At 38.0% G+C, this 20,881-nt stretch overlaps 1 protein-coding gene and 1 long non-coding RNA gene across 4 annotated transcripts in view; one reads left to right on the top strand and one right to left on the bottom strand.

Moving 5' to 3' along the window:
* The window catches only part of SPAG16 (sperm associated antigen 16), a 379,115-nt gene extending 359,708 nt beyond the window's left edge, over window positions 1–19,407 (bottom strand). Inside the window, exons 1-5 of one of the 3 annotated variants that reach the window (XM_027636865.1) lie at window positions 19,193–19,407; window positions 16,420–16,466; window positions 15,903–16,001; window positions 10,654–10,781; window positions 5,268–5,405 (exon numbers count right to left, since the gene is read on the bottom strand). In XM_027636865.1, the coding sequence (XP_027492666.1) occupies window positions 5,268–5,405; window positions 10,654–10,781; window positions 15,903–16,001; window positions 16,420–16,466; window positions 19,193–19,235 (455 nt within the window). In that variant the 5' untranslated portion in view covers window positions 19,236–19,407. The remainder of the gene's footprint in view (window positions 1–5,267; window positions 5,406–10,653; window positions 10,782–15,902; window positions 16,002–16,419; window positions 16,467–19,192) is intronic. The other 2 variants (XM_027636864.1, XM_027636867.1) reach the window with 2 other exon arrangements.
* The window catches only part of LOC113944143, a 5,850-nt gene continuing 3,648 nt past the window's right edge, over window positions 18,680–20,881 (top strand). Inside the window, exon 1 of the long non-coding RNA XR_003526593.1 lies at window positions 18,680–19,151. This is a non-coding gene — a long non-coding RNA (uncharacterized LOC113944143). The remainder of the gene's footprint in view (window positions 19,152–20,881) is intronic.

Genomic DNA, 20,881 nt, shown 5'->3' with positions numbered 1-20,881 from the left:
TGGGAGCTCTTCCCCTTCCCTCAGATCCTTTAGATAGAATCCATTAGGATTCTGGCAATATAGATCTCAGAGCTGAGGTCAACTTTAAGCACAAGGAGTTTCATGGAGGTACATATTCAAGTTACAGGCGATAAGAAAACAATACTCTTGTTTAAAATCCTACATGAAAGTGTATTGATAATATACTGAAAATACTGATTTCTTAATGTCTACATCACATCTGGAGCCCAACATTGGTACATGCTGAAAGGACACATACAGAAGGGTAACTGTATTGTTGCCTTGCAAATACATTTGGAGAGTCTTCTGGAAAAAGTTGGGCTAGAAAAGTTTTAGGCTTTCTTCAATCATGTTTGTAACCTGTACCCAAGTGTTCCCTGGATGGGACAGAGGGAAGCAAAAGGAATTCATTTCAAAATTAATTGTAAACATACTGATAACCTGTTATTCTCTAAGCACATTCTACACACAGCCATGGGACACCCTGAGATGCTCCACTCCATAAACATAAAAGAAAATACTCTCTATATATATGGTACATTTTCTCCTTGCCTTCACTGATATGGGTTTGGCAGGAAAGATTAGTAGATGAATTGTTTAATTGCAAAGGAAGCTTGAAATTACTTTGCATAGAAATTAGATATTTGCTTCTTGCAAAAATAAAGCTCACTTCCTCTGCAACAGTTGAAAGTTGAAAAATTAGCAAAACCACAATGCCAGGGGAGTATGCCAAAATCACAAGTCCAGGAAGAACATCCATAACTGCCAGTGCATTATATTTAATTGTACAAGTAATTTATATTTGCTGTACATGCATTTGCTATATTTATTACCTATACAAACTACCATCTTTATACGTGGACATTCACAAGAGAATTGCTGCTTGTAGCAGAGACCTGAAGAGCACAGTGAAGCCCAGAAGCTCAATGGAGTCGTGGGCACACACATCATGTCGTGTGTGCACCGGCACAAACACCAGGAATTGTGAAACAGAGCAACTCAGGATATTGGTATGGGACACAAGGCACAAATTAATGATTCTGCTCAAGCTTCTACGAGCAGCAAAACATTTGAGAGGTAAATGAATCAGTGGTCTCAGGACAGTTCTGTGAAACAGCTCCATCACAACACCATGCTCACAACCTGACTTGCCATAAAGACCTTGAATACAAAACCTGCCCCCTCAGAGCTCACAAGTGGCTTGTTCCAAGAGTAAAAGATGCTGCACCAGCCATAGCAAATACAATATCCATTTCTTTTAGTTAAGATATATGTCAAAGCCTGCAGCTCTCTCCATCTAAACTTCTCTCCAGCAAGTACTTCCATTAAAATAGCAGAAGAGGACAGGGTCCAATAAATCCAAGCAGGTTTTCCAAGGCAAGTTACATGCCCTGCTCCAAAGATGCTGCAAGTTGTAGCTCTACAATTTTAATTGAAATAAAGATAGTTTTAGAAAACAAAACCCCATGTTTTTACTCTTTCTAGCTTACATGACACTTGGTAGCAAACATGCTGAATGCACTACAAAATGAAACAGATGCATTTAAATACGGTGCTCAACACAAAAAGTGTGCACTTTGTTTTTTCCATTGTGTAAGTGGAGAAATATGTGCAGAAATAGTTAGATTTTGGCATAGAAATAGGAGATCAGCTGAGGATTTTATTGCTGGTGTTGGCACTAACTCTAACAATAAATATGACTTCCAGGACTGCTTTATATTTTGACCATTACTTTGGCTATAAGCTGGGTATATATTTGTGAGTGTACTCCCAAAAACCAGGACAGAAAGGTACCTGTGAATGTTTATGCTTCCTGTCTGATGCTGTGAGATCCTCAGGCAAAAGCTGTACACAATTTTCATTCCATCTACCTAATAAGTCCCTAAACATTTAAAGAGTTTACAAATATCACACAGTCCCTGTGATTAACACAATTAACATGATACAACATTTGTCTAACTACATGTCTAAATAAATAGGCAATACACAGGGTCTGCCATAGGAAAACAAAAATACATGCCATTCAAGCTATTTTAAATCATCAAAAACAGACTAATATTGCTATGAAATTGCAATCTATTGTCAAAAAATATTACTAGAATATTAAGGAACAAGATGTCACTGAAGAAAATGAATCAGAATTAACTAGTCTAGTATAAGAGTTAACCATTTTCAGAGTAATTTTCACATTTTTCTGGCGTATTGGAAAGAATACCTATGCTTCCACTGGGGAAATATTGCAGCAGATAACACCCCTTACCAATCAACCAGGGTTCAACTGTAGCCTTCAGGATAAAAGAAAGGGAACACACCTAAGGTACTTTAAACTAGTGTCACACAGCAAACCAAAGTAAAATTAGTTTTGCTTCCTTTCACCAAACAATGGTCACTTCTAGAAATAATTTAAATAAAAACATACAGTTTACCCAAACCTTAAGGTAATAACTAGAGGTAGCTATGCAGTAAAAGAATTATGCTGATATTTATTTCTTTTAATGTATGCAGAGACATCTCAACATGCCTTCAGGCATCAGACAAGCTATAAAAAATACACACTGTATATAGGAAGTGAAGCTAATTCTCTCTTTAAATAATGAAATACCACAGTGAAATGTAACCAGCCTGCAATCTACTTTATTTGCCCACCTGCTTGCATGCAATCATGTAAATACTGTATTAAAATACCCAAAATACAATTACAGTTAGCTTCTAGACACTAAATCTCTTCCATCAATTACCAAACAACATTAAAGCAGGAGGTAATTGGTTTACAGTCATTTATCCTGGGCCTCCATACTGCCTAAGTCCCAAATAACATCTCTTTTCTGCAAGATGGTTGTCAAGAGTACCAAGCTCGGAAACATCAAATGTAATTAAAAGCTTCACAGCACTGTAGCTCTCAATCAATGTTTTCTGACTAATCCACAGAGGAAAACAGGGTACTTTCTTTGCTCACAAATCCTTGGTTTCTACTCAGTCAAATCAGCAATTCCTTAGTGCTCTTAAGCATTCTGTTTTCTGTGTAATTCTCTGTCAAAGAGAGAAACTCAAAACGTCCTCCAGGTAATTTTGGCTCCTGCTGAAATATTATCTTTAGCACAGCAAAGGTACTGACTCAAGTTATTGAATGTATGAACAAGAAAAAAAAATGCTGTTAACAGTCACTACACTAAATGGATTTAGTACAGAGTATTATGAGTTGGGTTTATCCAAAAGACATAATGGAACATTGTGACTCATGGTATGTACAGCAAAAATGCTCCATTTCACACATTTCACCTACAGTGCAACACTACTGGTTTAATTCATATATGATTCAAAACAACTGAAGTGCAATGAATGTCACAAGTGGTGAACTTTTAAAATTAGTATCAGTGAGAACTTTGTAAGTTATTTGAAATAAAAAGGGTGAAAAGTGATGTAGTGACCATAGGTACAAACCAAGTTCCACACCTACGTATACTCCATTGTAGTTTTAGCCAACAATCTGTGAAAATAAAGCTCTTCATCTGAGGGGAGAAAGGAGCACTAGTTTTAGTACTCTTTGAACAAGGTACATGCAGAATAAGTGCAATGTGTAACAGCAAATGCCAGTGAAGGAAACTTCTAATTTGTGTCATACAGAACTGGCCTGTATCTCAGTGTCCTCTCTGGAACAACAAGCCAAGGCCATTACCTATTTGTTTGCAACCAGAGCATTGCTCCTTTAGGTTTCATCAAACACTAGAATGTGAAAAAACAGGGCACAACTTCATTTCATGGACTGAACCTGAGTGTTGGGACTTTTATTTCCCAGACAGGCTGTAGGAACCCAACACATGGGCCATGTCTTTTCCCTCTCCTGCTTTCTTCCCACTGCCCCTTATCATGTCATCTTCCAGCCTTTTAACTACACACCTGCTATAAAAGGTTTCCTGGCACCCCATGGAGTACAGAGATATTCTTACAGGAGAAAAACAGCTCGTTCAGACCACAGTGAAATGTTTTTGAGCTGTATGTTCTTAAACAATTGTGTAGGGATGCAACAAATCCAGAAGAACTCTTACCAAGTCATAATCCACTCAGATTATCTTGTTACAGCACGTTCTGCTTCATACAGGGGGCAGGGGGTGAGGAGGGGGAAGAAGAAAGCAAAAAAGGTGGGAAAAAGGACAATAAAACTTGTTGAAATTACTACTGACAGTAATAAATTTCAGGAGGGTCACATTTTGTACATCCTTCTTTTACCATGCATTACTGCTTCTTTTACCATGCATTACTGCTTCTTACTCTCCCCCACTCATACGAGACACAATCCTTAAATACCCATTGTCCAAATAAACTGCAGATAAAAGTAATAAACGTTTTCTATATGGTCTGTCTGCCAGTGCAACTACATAATATCTGCTGCTGTTTACTTAACTACTTGACTGTGACCAATTAATTTATTCATTTAAAAGGTAATAAATCATTATAATCAGAAAATAATTTAATTATCATTATCAGCAGCAATGATTATTTAAGAACTGAATAGTTATTTTCATATAAAAGAACAATCTAGATGAAAATTAACAGCTTGAGCAATCTTGAGGAAAACCAAAAAGACAGAATTATTTTTTTACAGTTCCATATTTTAAAACTGGCAAAAGTGAAGTGAGTGCATCATTAGGTCTGAGGGTACATTCACGTGCAGATGAACCATTCTCCAGAAAAGGACAAGTGACACGGAGTTCATTATCACATCTCTCCATTCTCTCCATAGGTTAAATATTTTAACTCTCATGACTAAAGTACAGCTGACTTATAAAATCAACAACTACAATGTACCCACGAGTCTAATGAATGATGGTAATTCACACCGATACCCCATTACCACTAGGGCCAGAGTGACAGATTTTCTGCAATTAAAAGAAGTGTATAGTGATTTTTGTACTCTGCTGAAGGTTTGTGGCAGCTGTAATTTATAGCACTGTAATACAAAACACACAGAATTTATTTTTTACTTCTACCTATTAGACTCTCACGATTCTCCATAGCAATTTGTTGTGATTACAGGATATTAAAATTTATTTTTGGCCCAGTAATTACAAACAAAAGAAATAAAGATTTACATTTCTAATAGAACTCAGAGAAACTTGAACTTCAATTATAAATGTCACCCAGAAGCAAAAATATGTGCAGCCAGTATAACAAAGAGGCACCTACTATTTTTTACTAAGTACTTGGGTTTACTTTATCTAGCCATTTACTACCATACAGAAAAGCTGCAATAAGACCAAATAACATACTTGGCAGCAAGTTTGTAGTTTTCCAAATCTTTCTTCAAAGTCATATTCTCAGCCTGCAGTTGCTGGTTGTGGGTGTACACAGTTGGAACCAACCCAGCATCTTTGACTGTGAGAACACCCCTCTCTATGAGTTCATACCTAGGAGAAAAGAAACAGATATATTATTCCATATTTCCATTTTCTCACTTCACTGATGTCTGCCTTCTCATGCTACCATTTACCTACAGTAGAATCACAAGGATATTTATCACCTCAAGGCATTTACCTTTTATGATCATTAACAATTCACAACAGTATTATCCCACCACATTGTTCTACTTTACTGCTTTTCATTCTAAAATGTTTATTGTTCATAATAGTCATGACACATAACACAGTACTTAAAATTAAACAATTCTTCCCTTCCTTTCTTTTAAATAGCTTAAATAAAAGACAGAAACAAATGTTCTTTTTCAAATAACATTTGCCCTTTTTATCTCATATGCTTAAATATATGCAAGATTATTTTGTTTAGGACTCAAATAAGCCACAGATAGCTCAGAATCCGTGATCCTCATTATCTTGAACTTGGAAAACAGAGCTCATCTAGGGAAATTTCTTCATTCCTTCCTGTTTACTTATTTTCCATCTCCTTGTTTAATTATATTTACCAATATTTACCTATTTTACCGGCCCCTAAGAAAACATGATTCTGTGACGTAGAAGCCTGAAGGTTGCTTTAGTTAAATACTTGTACAGACTAACTTGGGTTTTGAGAAGTAAAAGAGAATCTGAAGCAGCCTGTAATGCTGGGTTACCACACAGGAATCTCAACAATAAAATCCATTCACTGAGTATCATATTACAGGACCATCCATCTTGTGGCAGTATGTCAGCAAAAGCTAAGGACACAGGACAGACAGAGTGAGACCTCAGCCATGACATCAGTTCATCACAGGTTGAATGGGAGTTATAACTAACTTCAATCAGACAAAAACTATAACCCCATGTCCTAGTTAGAACAGCTGGGACCGATTCATCATTGGATGGGTGTAGCCCAAAACTGTGTATTCTATAGCCCTCCATGCCATTTCCCAGAAACTGTTGTCAGTAGAGGCCTGTGAGGTGGCCCCCCCGCCCCCCATGCTCCTGTCCTCATGCCCTTTTGTGGAATTCCCTGACTGAGCACCCTCACACCCTTTTATGGAATTCCCCACTCTGAGGGAAGGACTGAACATCCTGTTATGGAATTCCCCACTCTGGGGGAGGGGCTAAGCATTGCTGCCTGAGCTGGAGAATATATAAACCTGGAGTTTCAGAACCTTGCACTCTCTCCACTCGTGGGATCCAGAGGAAGACTGCAGCTCACCGCTCTCAACCTGACTACAGCTCACCGCTCTCAACCAGACTGAGACCACCACCCTCAACTGGACTGCAATAGCTCTCCCACCAGCAGGTTTTTTTTTCCGCTCCCCCCTTTACTTTGGACTCAGGGGGGGCCCGGGGAACCCTGCTTGTTCATATCCCAGGGTGTTGGGTTGTACATTTGGGTTTTTGTGGATTGAATTCGGTTGTTTGTCTGTATAATCATACTTGTTGTGTTGTTTTAATAAATTGTTATTCTGACTTGTGGTCTCTCTTTTGAGTTCATTTTCCCCTGCTGGTTAACTTTTAAACCAGCACACCCCACAAGCATCTATCTTCCCTGCTGGGAAGATGTTCTAGGTGAGACCTTACTAGAAGGATCAAGATGAACATTATTTGAGTTCTCAGGTGAAAAATACATTCAATCTGTGCATTATTTGTTTTCCGAGTGATAAGGAAGTATGAAAAGAACAGCAGTAAATAGAAATACAAAGTATATTAAATGCTATCTCCCACACCTGGGCAATAGCAGCTGATCTGAAACCCGAAGCCAGTAAGCACAGCATTCCTTGATCATAATCATGTGGCACAAACAAAAAGCATTTCTAGATCAATAGATTCTTACTTGAAAAGCAACATTTCCTTAACATCCCACAAAAAACTTGAGCGTAACGTTAGTAATTCTGTCCAAATGACTTCCTACAGTCATTTACTTATCTTGCATTCTGTGGATAGTCCTAGGAACGCTCATCCCTATGAATTAAGCTGTCACATTCACCACCACTAGATGAAAGGTTTTTGAAAAATTAAACGGAACATGTCCAAAGCAAAATTCATTCTATCATCGCTTCATTTTCTTAAGTAAATTACAGTAGGAACAGGTTTTAATACCAAGAAAGCAGCTTAGCTGTTTGTTTTTTTCAAATAAACATTGACTGATGCACAGGTACAATTTCTACCAGAAATACTGCAAATAAGGGCACCTCTGATGGCAGAAAATAACTCTAAATGCTCCTTAGCTTGCTACTGAATGCCTTAACTACACTTTATGAAAAACCATCAAATTTCTGCCTGAAGACTCAAACATGGATAATTGATGAACTTTGACTCCAGCAGAGCTAAGAACCCTGAAAGACAATTTCCATGAAACACAATTAATAGCAATAAACTCACTACGCCCTTGTCTAAGAACACTACTAAAAATGAATGCTTTGTGCATGTAGCAGAAATGGAAAATCACAACAAACTGCACTGTGAAATCTCATTATCTTTAATCAACCTAGTCCTGTAAAACTTACAGACCTCCTACATACCGAGCCAGCTGCCAAAGAGCTCTTGTTCTCACTTCTTCCCATTACACGTGGAAATTAAATTAGTTCTCTGCACACACAGGTATTTTACTCAGCTTCTCAGAACTACTGAGTTATTATTCTTGAATTGCTATTTAGAATTAACAAATAATCTGGAAACTAAAGAACAGATGGTTACCTATGATTTTGTGATCAAAGCCCAGTGCAGACTGACTAAAAATATGTTATTACTATAAACATTACATTATAACTCCCAGAAACTTGAATTCAAAGGAATCTTGTAGCAGAGAGGCCCTGGGATAAACTAACTGTTACCTAACTCAGAATATCCCTTTACCGAGGGATAGCTCACCTAGAGATGCTTTCAGGGATTAAAATCTCAACTTTTAGCTTTTACAAGAACTTCTCACTGAAAATTACAATCCAAAGAGATGACAAAACTACAGTTTCAACAGATGGCTAACACACAAGCACAGTAAAAATAAAGCATTTATTTAATGGAAAATTAAATCAAAAAAATAATTTAAGTTTAAAGTTCATTAAAGTATAACTGGAAGAAAAAAGTTTATGTGCAAAACAACTTACATTAGTAAAAAAAAAACCCAATCACTACAAGTGTGATAAAAGTATTCATTACTTCATAGAAAAAAGTGGGTTTGGTTTAAAATGAAACATTATCAAAACACATTTTATACAGCTGGATAGAATAACAGAATGTTTTCCCAAACTCTGAAATAAACACAGATAATTTAGTCCAATTTAAGTGACCTTTAGATCTCAGACAGACAATAATTTCAAAGCAAGCCTTTTGATAAATTTTCTCTACAGTAATTAATTTCTCATTTTAAATTCCATTAGTACTTGATCACCACAGCATGAGAGCAAGACTGTCGTCCCAATACATAATGAGGAACCCAAGTACACTAATCTGCTCTCACTTTCATTAATATTGTAAATTATCTATTTCAAACCAACATGAAACGTTTTGAAATAAGGTATTAATGCAGAAAGTCTCAATACAGCAAGATTAGATACTGACACGCTGAGCTCATTTGTAAAACTACTGAAATTAAAAATATTACTTATAGAGAAAAAAAATATATGTATAGCTAAGGATTTACAAGATAGGACCTGCTAAGACCTGCACTTACTCTGTTAAAAAGCAATTTGAATTTTGCCATTGATATAAATTCAGACTAAGTGCTTCAAAGAAAGTCATAGCTTCATAAAAAGGTCACTATTTATATCTGTCTAGTATTAATTACCTTTTAGCATAAAAACTGCTAAACTTTAAACTTAATGCTATTCATGTAAGCTCTTTTGTTGAAAAAGAACACAGAACTATAGTGCTCCTTCTCCAAGGAATCATTGAAGTCCATTGTTATGCTATCAAAAAGCTGATCATCATTAATTCCAAAGGCAATGCCTGACTGGTGAGCTCTACACAAGACCAGAGCCTTGCAAATGACAGCAATGATTCCCCCATCACAGAACATTTCTAAGAAAATTTAAAAGCTTCACGGGTTTTGTAGGAAAAAATAAGATGTTTCCAACTTTTGCTAATTTTCAAATTATACAGTTTCAAAAGACCTTACTAAAAAGAAAAAAAAAATCTCTGAACTGCTCATGTTTAAAGACTGACTACAAGGTAATTCAAAGAGAGGTATTTCCACATTTCAGAATTTGTCCAAGGTAATCTGCAGATTCAAAGCAACCTTGTAACTCAGTATTTCAACAGAACTTTGGCAAGTGTCATCATTTGCTCCTAATATTTCAGCTCCCTTCTCAAGCTTTGCAGTATTCCTTGCACATCATTTTTAATCAATATTAAAAATATACCTCCTGCAGGAATCCATATATAAATGGAGTGAAGAGTGATGTACTTAGACAAACCTGCACGTTTAAGCTTTGCACAAAGTATGACAAAATTTCTGAAATCTATAAAAGCTTGGAAAAAGAAGACAGCAACAGCTCAAGAGTTTACTCTCCTGATTAGTGTATGAATTAAAAAGAAACCAAACCAACCCTATTATATTGACTGATATACCAAAAATTACCAAGCATCAAATATTTTGATTATACTACTTAAAATAGAAGGTAGCTATGATAAATGCACAAACCCACTCAACTAAGATGCAAATACTCCAGTATACTACAAACTACTCATCCTTAAGCAGACACTCATGTTCTGGAAAGCAAGAAAAATAACAAACCACGTGATTTCTTGGCAGTACTGAAGTGAAATACCAGTCCTTTTGCACCGGACTCCTTTGATCCCCTGGCAGTTTCTGCACTGTGTCTGCTTTTACTTTTTGTTGGTAGACAGTGGAGAGCATAACATACTCAAAAACACAGAATTGACTTTGTTTTGTCTTAAAGGAGATGGTTCAGAAGGAACCATCTGAAAAGGAGTATTTCTCTTCCCTGTTCACAAAAGGCCTCAGGTGACAACTTCAGGCTTCTAAGTATCTGGATTTTGGTGAAATGGATACATTCCTTCAAAGTTACCTGTTTAGGAGCTCCCTGCAGTCAGCTTTCCTCAAAGTCTGTCCTTAAAACAGGAGTTCATATCCTCATTCTCACTATGAATATATTTATTTGTTAAAACACTACATATTTGAGATGGACTTGTATTCAGGAGAGTTTTCTGAAAATATATCCTGAAATACTGAAAACATTTGAATCCTGAGCATCTAATTCCCAAAGGAGCATGGTCACTTAAATTATTTTACCATTCAGTTTGGAAGCAGTTAAGGGTTCTGGACATTCCCAATCTGACCAGGAAATTGCAGAAGAAATCATCCATTGCTTCAGGTACTTCACACACTGATTTCTCTGAAGTCAGAACTGATTGTGGAGTCTGAAATTAAATTTTGATAACTGTTATTAAACTTAAAGAGAAATGTCATGATCATAATTTCTATTTCTGAAGTCAACTAAAGTTACAGATCTACTGGAGTACAGCTAAATGTTTCCCTTGTCTTTATGGATCAGATGTGTAATCATTGATCCTTCCAATGTCAAGGTTTGTGAAAAGTTAGAAAGAAAACTCAAACCCCACCTTATTTAAGCAAGTATTCTGAACCTGACACAACGTGGTAGGGACTTGAAAATATTATAACTGATGATCTGTCACTTACCAGAGACAAAATGTTAGTTCTCATACTCCTGCACCCTTCAGTAACCTCCACAACTACAGATGAAAAAAACCAGTACTCATCTAACAGAAAATGCAGAAGTCCAAAGTGAGGGTAAAAAGGCTTATACTCTTCCTGTAATGATGCAAGCAATGGAGAGACAGAAAAAACTGCATCTCCATCACTGGATCTCCTAGCAATACTCTCAAAGATCAACTCTCTTCTCTCAACATCCCTATGAACACTGAAGAAGCTGCCAGACAACACTGCTACAAGTGCTAGCAGAACGCAGATGGTGCTCCAAGGCTTCACGTGCAGCTCCTCCAGCGCCATGAAGACAGACAGCCCTGCAGATAAGGTCAGCTCCTGGGTCAGGCACAGTTGCCAAAAGCAGAATCAAAACAAAACAGAGCAATCCTACTACAGAGAGAAAAAAACCCTATCCCTTCCACAGCTTTCTGTGGCAATGTAAATCTCTTCCCTTCACCCAACTCCATTCAGCACACAGCTTGATATGCAGCTCTCCCAGAGAATGCAAGATCCAAGGAGGTACTGAAAAAAGGAAAAATGGAACCCAATCTGACACTATTGCCCACAAAATGCGTTTAAAGATAACCAGATGAGAGAGACTGCCATGGCTCAACAGCCAAGGAGGTGGCATGCGTTCTGAAGTCAAATGGATTGCAGTGACTTGACGTACCTCAACATGAGGGTCTCTGCATTTGGGGACTCCACATGGGCACAAAGCCACAATGGATCTACTCAGCAATGCAGTTACTGGGACAAGCTACTGCACTGCATGTGCCTCTCAGTGAGAGACAATAAAAAATGCCACAAAACTGAAAAAAATTCCAGTGAGAGATTTATCAAGACATGCTGAAGGGTGAGACTGCAAATCATTTCCTCCCCACATTTAAAAAAGGATCTGTAGGCCAGGGATTTCTGATAAGACCATTCATTTATGGCTTATTCATGCCCTTAGTGGGAGCTCCATCACCATGACTGCATAAATTACCTGGAGATAAAGGTATTTCTCTTGATAAAATAAAAACACTGCAAAGATCTCAAAGCATTTCATGTAACACAGAAAATGTTGCCTTCAACCCGAGCAGCCTACCTCATATAAACAGGAAGGACTGTGCATGTACAATTGAGGCCATTAACACTGCATTATGACTGATACAATATGCCAAGTGCAATGTAATATTTAGCATATTTTCATTACTAGAACTCTAGTACATCAGACAGGTCTATTTTCTAATTGTGGTGATAAAAGAACCAGAGAGTTCATGGGCAGACATGCAGCTGCATCCCTTGGCTTGCTTTTTCTCTTTCTTTATTCCAAGTGAGGCAAATGTTGCTTGTAGTTTTCCAAACACATCTATAAAGCTGGTCTTCAGAAGAAGTAACACAGTTTGATTCCCTTAATAAATGGAAATATGATAGGAATTCATTCCATCCATGCAGAAGAGACCTTATTAGCTAAGGTATCAGCACTGAGAATCATCCCAGGAACCAAAGCTCGAGTGGGGAACAATATAGGGGAAAATGAATTCAGTGTAACAGGCACAGTATCAGAACAGGGTCTCTGGAAACCAGAACTAAACTCCTGGCTCTTCTGCAGACTTTGAGAGTGATACTGGGCCAACCACTTGCTTCATTTTAATTGTAACCATGGATGACTACCAATAGAATTAAATAAAAATATTTTTTTTTGTATATATTTAGCTATTTGTAAATGAGGAAAATGCAATCAATTAATATAGTGCAAACAGACATCCTATTGCAGCTCTACGGACAAAACCACACTATTAAGGGATTCTGACCATGAAGTCAAAATAAACTAAATATTTGCTTTGTTAAGTATTTGTTAAATATGTCTTTGTTTTAATTAAAATACTGAAAACATTTTGGGCGTCAGGACTCTAAATATGGTCAGTAAAATAAATTAATTGCTAAGAGTTTAACCTTAGAAACTTTCATAGTACTCATAAGAATTTCTGACCACTGAAGAAATATGAATGTCAAATAAATCAATCACTTCTCTGGAAAACAAGATAAGATGTTCTTGAAAAGCTAACTAAATTTCAAAAGAATTCAAGGATTTTAACACCTTCAAACAAGTTAAAAATCAAACATACACAAATGTCAATGTTACTTCAGATTATCATTTAAGACCTTAAGATTTTGGAATAGATGTCTAACAGCTGTAACTACTGAAGACACTTTTCCAACCAGCTTTCTTCTCTGTGTGTGGCTTTACAGAAATTCTGGATCCCTTTCCTAAGGTCCCTTTCAGTCAAATATTTTCTTTCAAATAAGTCAGGTCAGGAGTTACAGAATATTCTGAGTTGGAAGGGACCCACAAGGATCATCAAATCCATATGCAAAATACTTTTTGCTTGTGTTTAAAAATAATGTATATTACCTTAAATCATCTCAAAACAAGAAAAACAGAAAAAAACCCTAATGAGTTGTGCTCAAGAAGGACAAGAGGTGACCAGAGCAGGCAGAATCACTGCTCTCCAGTGCATGGGGTGCCCAGCACAGCTGTATTTTGAGTCAGCTGCCATTTTACCACCAGACCAGAGGGAAATGATATTTAGAGATTAGAGCTCCATCACCCTCATTTCCCTGTTGGGATCCAAACAAAAACATGAACCAGCTGCCAAGGGAGCCTCACCAAAGTCCTTAAAGACCAGTAGTTTCCCCACGGCCATGCAGAGACCCAGAAGGAAAGAAAACATGCTTCAGTACCCCCTGCAGAAAACCAGCTTTAATGCCTAGACACCAGTTTTATTCTTGCTGAAGGTGAACAGCACCATCTCTCATTTGCTTTGTTTGCTCTTCTTCATTTAGTAAGCAGTGCTGATTACCTTAGAAGGAACTTTTTCTCAGATTTTCCCTGTTATACTTGACCTTTTTATAGAGCATAAAAGAAACTGTAGTTACTCGGTTTAGAAACTGTGGATATTTTTAGTATCTGCAGTTGGAAAATATCAAATATTAAATATTTTTTGATGGTCACTTGATCTGTGCCTTCTCTATATAATTTCTTCACCCAAGATTTGCATCTGGCATTGAAATGCAATCTTTAATATGGGATTACACATATAAGTTAATATGAACAGCAAATATACACAATCACTTAAAACTATCAGAGTAGTTATTCCAGGATATGGTTCTTAAATAATTTCACCTATTTTTTGGCCAAAATTACAAGCTTATAACTGAAAAAATGTACCATGTTTATTTATACTGTGAAGAAGACAGCCTCCTGCTGTGCTTCTTAGCTCAGTGTTTGGATGTTGATTCAATATTCATTCACAGAAGACAGTGCTTCTAACTCAGGTCACCAAAAGCATTTGCTGCAGCATTTGGTTTTTCAAGTGAATTAATATCAAACAACCCAGTCACTGAGCCCCACAAAATATACAGTAAATCGTTATGAAAGCTGTCAAGGAACTAGCAAGTGTATTAGAACATTTTTCTGTTCACGTCTTTCTCTCCAAAGGCTGAAAATATTATTCCAGTTTCAAGATTATGGAAAAAATGAGGCCTCCAAATAACAAGTCAAGCAGCAAGAATGCAGACATCTATTAGCATAAACTCAAAATAAAAGGGAATTTGGGTCTGAGCACACACATTCTTCAGAGATTTTGAGGAAAGATTAACAGTTTCTCCAGTTTGATTAAATGGGATATACATGAACATACTGCTTCTTCCCACTCTGGTTCAACAAATCAATGAAGAGGTAAAAGATGATTTAAATATACCACTGTCAAAAGATCAATAGGTTAAAAATCTTCTTCCTTTCTTTTCACTTTCTATTTTAACTCACACAGTAAAACAACCATAGCCTCAGTTATCCCTAAAGAACACAAATTTCCCCTACTTCCTTAACATTAAGTATGTTCAGTCTCAAACACTTCTGCCATATTTCCATTCATTTCAGGCATATTCAGTTTCCATGCACATAAAATTCTGGTATTGCCAGTTTCCTTTCCAACTTTAATCTAAAATACAAAACTGATCTGTTGATATGCACTAATGCAGAAGAAAATGCACATTTTCCCCTCCATTTTGATGTTAAGAATCATTCACATCCTTTGATCTTTTCTCTATTAATCATTTACTTTTGCAAAACAAAGACTATGACTGTACCTTTCTGATGAGGTTACAAGACAGTGGTGATATTAGAAACACAGCAGGGAAAAGCACTTTTCCATTAGATTGTTATAATCTAGTAAATCCAGGTAAATCATATTTTGAAAAATGCAATATATAAATCCCACTGTGTAGCTCTAAACTGTGACATGAGTGCTTTGAAATCAAACTGTAAATGTAAGGAATGTCAAAAAATAATGGTGTGAAATGACAGATAATTAATATTTTGATTTAAGTGCAACAATTCATTGTTTTTAATATATGAATAACCCCTTTTAGCAAAGTATTCAAGTAGCACCTTTTGTGGGTCTTAAGCATATGCAGTTTCTTTTCTGTGCCAGGGATGACACTGTCATTCAGTCTACTCAGATAAAAAACAAACCCTAAAATGCTGATGCACTGTAATAAGATTAATATCTTTTAAATAACCCATCTATATATTTGCAATATCGGGTTATTTATGGAACATAAAATGAACAGAAATTAAATGAAGATGAAACCCAGGAAACTTGTCTTTTCCACCCTGGCATAGGTTTACTCCTAGAAACTTATAAACGAATAAGAGACAGTCTTTCCCACACAAATATTTAACAACTCATATAAATTATGATGTGTACATTTCAAGCCACTAATGCAAACTGAATTACAGACTCTAAAAAGGTTTAGGAAGTTCTTACTAAAGTTTCAGCATCTTCAGCCTGCTCTTGAATAGCCTGTAAAGCCTTGGACAGATCCTCATCCTCCTCCTGAAGACTAAATTCATCATCTGCAGAAACCTAAATGAAATTATGTAAAATTTGGTATTAACATATTTTATACATCTTTCTTTCACAGTACCACTGTTCCCACTCCCAGTACAAGTGCTGAAAATAATCCCTTTTTTGTTAAAATACCACTTTGCCACATTTAAATAGAATATATATTACTGAAATATTCATTATAAATTATCTGAAATATCTAAATAGAAATATCTGTATCTTTAAAAAAAAATAATTTAATGTTCAAATAAAAGTTTTACCTAACAAATCAACCAACACTAAATCTTCCCTTGAAAAATGAGTGCATGCCTACCATCACCACATGAAAGGAGATTTGGGTCATTTCTCCCAGGATGTTTACGTGACTGATGAAGTAAAACAAAACAGTGATACACGAATACCAAACATATCAGAACATCATCAATGTATAAGTTACCTCTTCACACTGATAATCATCTTTAGAGTCATCTGTTACGGTAACGCCTGCAGGTTTTGTTAAGTCTGAAACAGCTGATGCATGTGATGAGTTCCAACTTAGAAAAAACCATCCTAACCAACCATCTCTAAAGCTGTTCTCACCACCTTCACCCTTGTTCTTTTCGACACAAGACTTTCAACTTTCAAGGCTTCTTTCAGCCTTGAGGTGAACAAGCCCAGCTCCAGAGAAAGCTGTGTGCAAAGAGACAGAATTTAGGCTTAAGTTCTTATAGCAGGTTTGAAAGTCATTAAAATTTGACCCATCAAGATCTCCCAAAGTCCAAAGCCAAGCACTGTTCCAAATTAAAACAGCAGCTAAATTATGCTCTCACTCAATCATCAGCTTTGAGAGGGGTCTTGCTGCACTGGGACTGCCACAGGCTTTATGTTTCCCAGCATAACTAACTTCATGCTCTCAGAGAACAGCCTTTTTAGCAAATTCAGATGTACAAGTTCAAACACAAACACTTGAGACCAAACACTAAAGAACCATTTACCAGAGGTGATACAAATGTCTTAATAATCACAACACATCTACAAGGACCTTTCAAAACGTAAAAATTCATTTGGAAATTATCTACAGTTCCTTCAAATGCTTTAGAGTTAAACTTTTCATAAAAAATAACTATGAATAGTCTAAAATAAAACCCAAATAAACATCTTTTCATCCACTAGCCTCACAGCCCGTGAAAGCACAGTGAAATGTTTTTAGCAGGATGCTGTTTGTTGACAGTTTCCCTAGGAAATCAGCCTACGAGTGACCCATGTAAATAAACCAGGAATTAACTTCCAAAGAAAAGAAAAGCTGGCAATTCAGTACTTCACACACAGAGGAAAAAAAAAAAAGATACAAGATTTTCCAGCTTTGCACCAAGTTCCTTAAATCTGAATATATATGTAGAGATACAAAATATATGTCAAATTATCATCTGCATTGAAGACCCCATGATCACAGCATCAGGAAACTATCAGTTCAATTGTATCCATCTCAAAGGTGAACAGCTGAAGGACATGATCCCTTGATAAGTAAAAAACTCTCAAATTCTGTGGGTTTTTTCCCTGAATTTTTTAGTGACTTGACTGTCCTTGCAATCCACTATAGTCTAAACTAATATGCCATTGCAAACACTGTGCACAGCCTAAAATATTACTTTAAAAATCCTGGGGTTTTTTACCTTTTTTTTTTTTTTCAAATATTATAGTTAGGTGCACTATAAAACAGAGCAATTACTTTTAAAAACTACTGTATTTCGCAACAACGAATATCAAATCTTACTTTTAAACACATGTCCCAAGGCAGTGTATTTTTAAGAACACCACACTGAAAACAGCTGTGCTGTTTCACTGAAGTAGAAACTGAGGCAGAAGCTGGAAAAGGACATTCCTCCACTTTTTTAAGTTACCTTTATATTGGCTTACAACTTAATTTTACCAAGGCAAGAAAAAACAACGTACAACAGGGTGTAACAGGATTCTTTAGCCTCTAAAACAAAGCTTGAAAAAGCTTCTTGATTTGCAGCTCACAGCTAGAAAAGTGAACAGATAAAGCTCATCTGGCAAAACTAGAATTTGGCTCATCTGACCAAAAAATTGCACATTTGAAAGCCATAAACTCCCAAGATAACTTCCTACAACTCAAATGTGGTAAGAATCAGGGGTTTTTTTGCTCTAAGAGCTACAGCAAACAAAGTTGTGTCTAGGTTACTGTATCACAGCCCTTATAACTTGGTTATACTCAGTACAAACTACATGAATATTCAGGCACTTATTTTGTGGTAGGCACTTGGAAATTAAAGAGCACCTTTTCCAGGAGCACATTGGGACAGTCTTAATAACAAATCTTTTGCTCCTCCATAGGTATTTTATGTTCACTGATCAGCAGCTAACACAAAAGAGGGGGCAAGAGCCTTTCACGTCAGGAATTTAACCCTTGCTCCGGCTGCCCCATCAGCAGCAGAGGATGCAATTCCTGCTTTCCCAAAGGGCACTCGGGGACCTCGAGCTTCAGCCAGGAAAGCAAACACCAGGTTACAGTGAGCAGGACCCCACTGCCTCTGCAGGGTAAAAACCCCAAACCCCACATATTCATTGAATCGTTAAGGTTGGAAAAGTCCCCTAAGACCATCCAGTCCAACTGTTAACCTGCCACCACACCCACACTCATCACCTAAACCACGTCCTCACGCGCCACTTCCACACGGGTTTTTTAACACCTCCAGGGATGGCAGCCTGTGCCAGGGCTCGACAACCACTGCAATGACCACATTTTCCCTAATATCCGAACTAAACCTCCCCGGCGCAACTTCAGGCCGTTCCCTCTCCTCCTGTCCCTTGTTCCGTGGGCCAGAGCCCGACCCTCGCCCGGCTCCTCCCTCCTGTCGGGAGTTGGAGAGAGCGAGAAGGTCTCCCCTGAGCCCCCCCAGCCGCTCCCGGTGCTCCAACCCCTTCCCCAGCTCCAGTGCCTTTCTCTGGACACATATAGCCCATTTTCAGTTTCCAGGAACAATAACCAACAAGGCGGTGGGATTTTTGGGTTCCCCCCGACCCTTACTCTTACATTCCCCTCGCCCCGCCCGACATCCCCCCCTTCCTCAGCAGCCGCCGGGGCCGCCCCGCCCGAGACAGGTGGAGCGCTGAGGAGACGGACCCCGTGAGGAGGGGAACCGGCACCCCCAGCCGAGGAGAAGGAGAGTGAGGAGGAAGGGGGAGAGACTGGGGAGGAAGAAGGATACTCTGCAGGCAGAACGCCGCCTCAGAGCCGGCCGCCTCCGCCATGGCCGCGGCGTTGCCGGGGGCGACCTCTCGCGAGGAGAGGCGCTCGCGCCGCGGCGGGAACAGACCCCCAGTTTAATTTAATTTAGTTCAATTCAATTAAGTTTAAGTTAAATCAGCTGTTTTAACTCGAGGCGAGGCTTCCTCGCGAGTTTGGGAGCGGCGCCGCGAGGGGCGCGGTGCGAGGGCAGGAAGTCTCTGGAGATTTCCAGGGCGTTCCCTCGGGCCCGGCACCTGTGACCCCTCTGGTAAACACTCACTGCCCTTCCTAAAAGGAAGCAAAACAACAGGGGATGTGGGGGGAAACTGCTTAGAACTCCTGAGAAGGGACTAAATTCTTCTTTAGAGAGACCATCTGTGTAGCTGGAACAGATGTTTCACCTGAGCTCAGTCCTGTAGGACTGACTGCTTAAATTAAGTTCTTTCAAACTATTCTACAATTCTATATTCGAGTTTAAGAGCAAGAGTTTTCCCAGGCAAAAGTTGGGGAAAGCGGCTTATATTTGTGGAGAACACATGTTATGGCTGTCTGGAGTTTGAAATAAAGTTGCAGGATTCGACAAAAGAATTTCTGTTTGTTTTTCTTATTTTAAAATAAGCTTGGAGGTCCCAGCCCTAAATTTTCAACGAGTTGAGCTAAGGGACTTTACATGCAATAGGAACTCAGAATCATGCTTGAATTCATGTAATGTAACAGAAAATAAGTGCCCAAAATATCGGGGGAGGGGTGGGAGTAATCAAAAAAATAGTAATAGTTGGGTTGACAGGAGAGGCACCAATTTTGCTTGCAAGTTTGAAAAAAAAAAAATGTAAGAACTGGAATATGAACTGAAGATCAGAGAAAATGGAAGTGGGTGAAACTGAGTTGCATAATTCAGCTCAGTCATTACCCCGAAAGACAAGATGCAATCCTGCAAGAGGGCCTGCTGCCTGTGGAACTATTATTTAAGCCCTTCCTAGAGATGGTCACACAGCATTGCCGTTCCTCTCCCATGGTAGACATATTCTTGAGAAATGACAAGTACTTTGGCACTGTCAAACTCTCCAAATTGTAATAAAAGGACAGTGTTTGGGCACAAGGTTGTCACAACAGTACGAAGGTGAGCAGAACTTTTGTATTCCCTGATAAATTCTCCCAAACGCTACGTTGAGTTTGATACATGTCAGGGCTTAAACTCATCTGGTTTCAAGACATGGAAGGCAAATGCTGACATACCTTTCTTGGTCTTGATGGTTGGTGGTTTTTTTTTTTTAATACTCTTCAGAATAAAGTGATGTGACTAGAGCAACACTCTTCCATCATATTCAACCCAACAGAATAGTCCTAAACTCCAGCAGAGCATATAAAAAAAAAAAAATAATAAGCAGAAGTAGCATCATAAAGTACAACATCCATGATTCAGTACTTCCAAACTGCAGATTTAAAAGCTGATAATGCAGTTGGGATGGCTACAAATGAAGTTGTTTTCTTTTAGGGAAGTTCCCAATTCCACGAGAAATCACAAAGTGTAACTTTAATTGTATCATACAGGCAAGCACAGCTGATTAATCTAAGTTAATACTGCTCACTTCTCTCAGCAACAGGTTTGTTCAATCCTTTGTGTAAAGGCTGACAGCAAAAATAATGCCAAGCAGTATCCTTCTCTCCC

Source organism: Corapipo altera, unplaced genomic scaffold (assembly GCF_003945725.1).
Source record: "Corapipo altera isolate COAL_440 unplaced genomic scaffold, ASM394572v1 45, whole genome shotgun sequence".
Taxonomy (NCBI): Eukaryota; Metazoa; Chordata; class Aves; order Passeriformes; family Pipridae; genus Corapipo; species Corapipo altera.
This window is presented reverse-complemented; position numbering and strand designations above follow the sequence as displayed.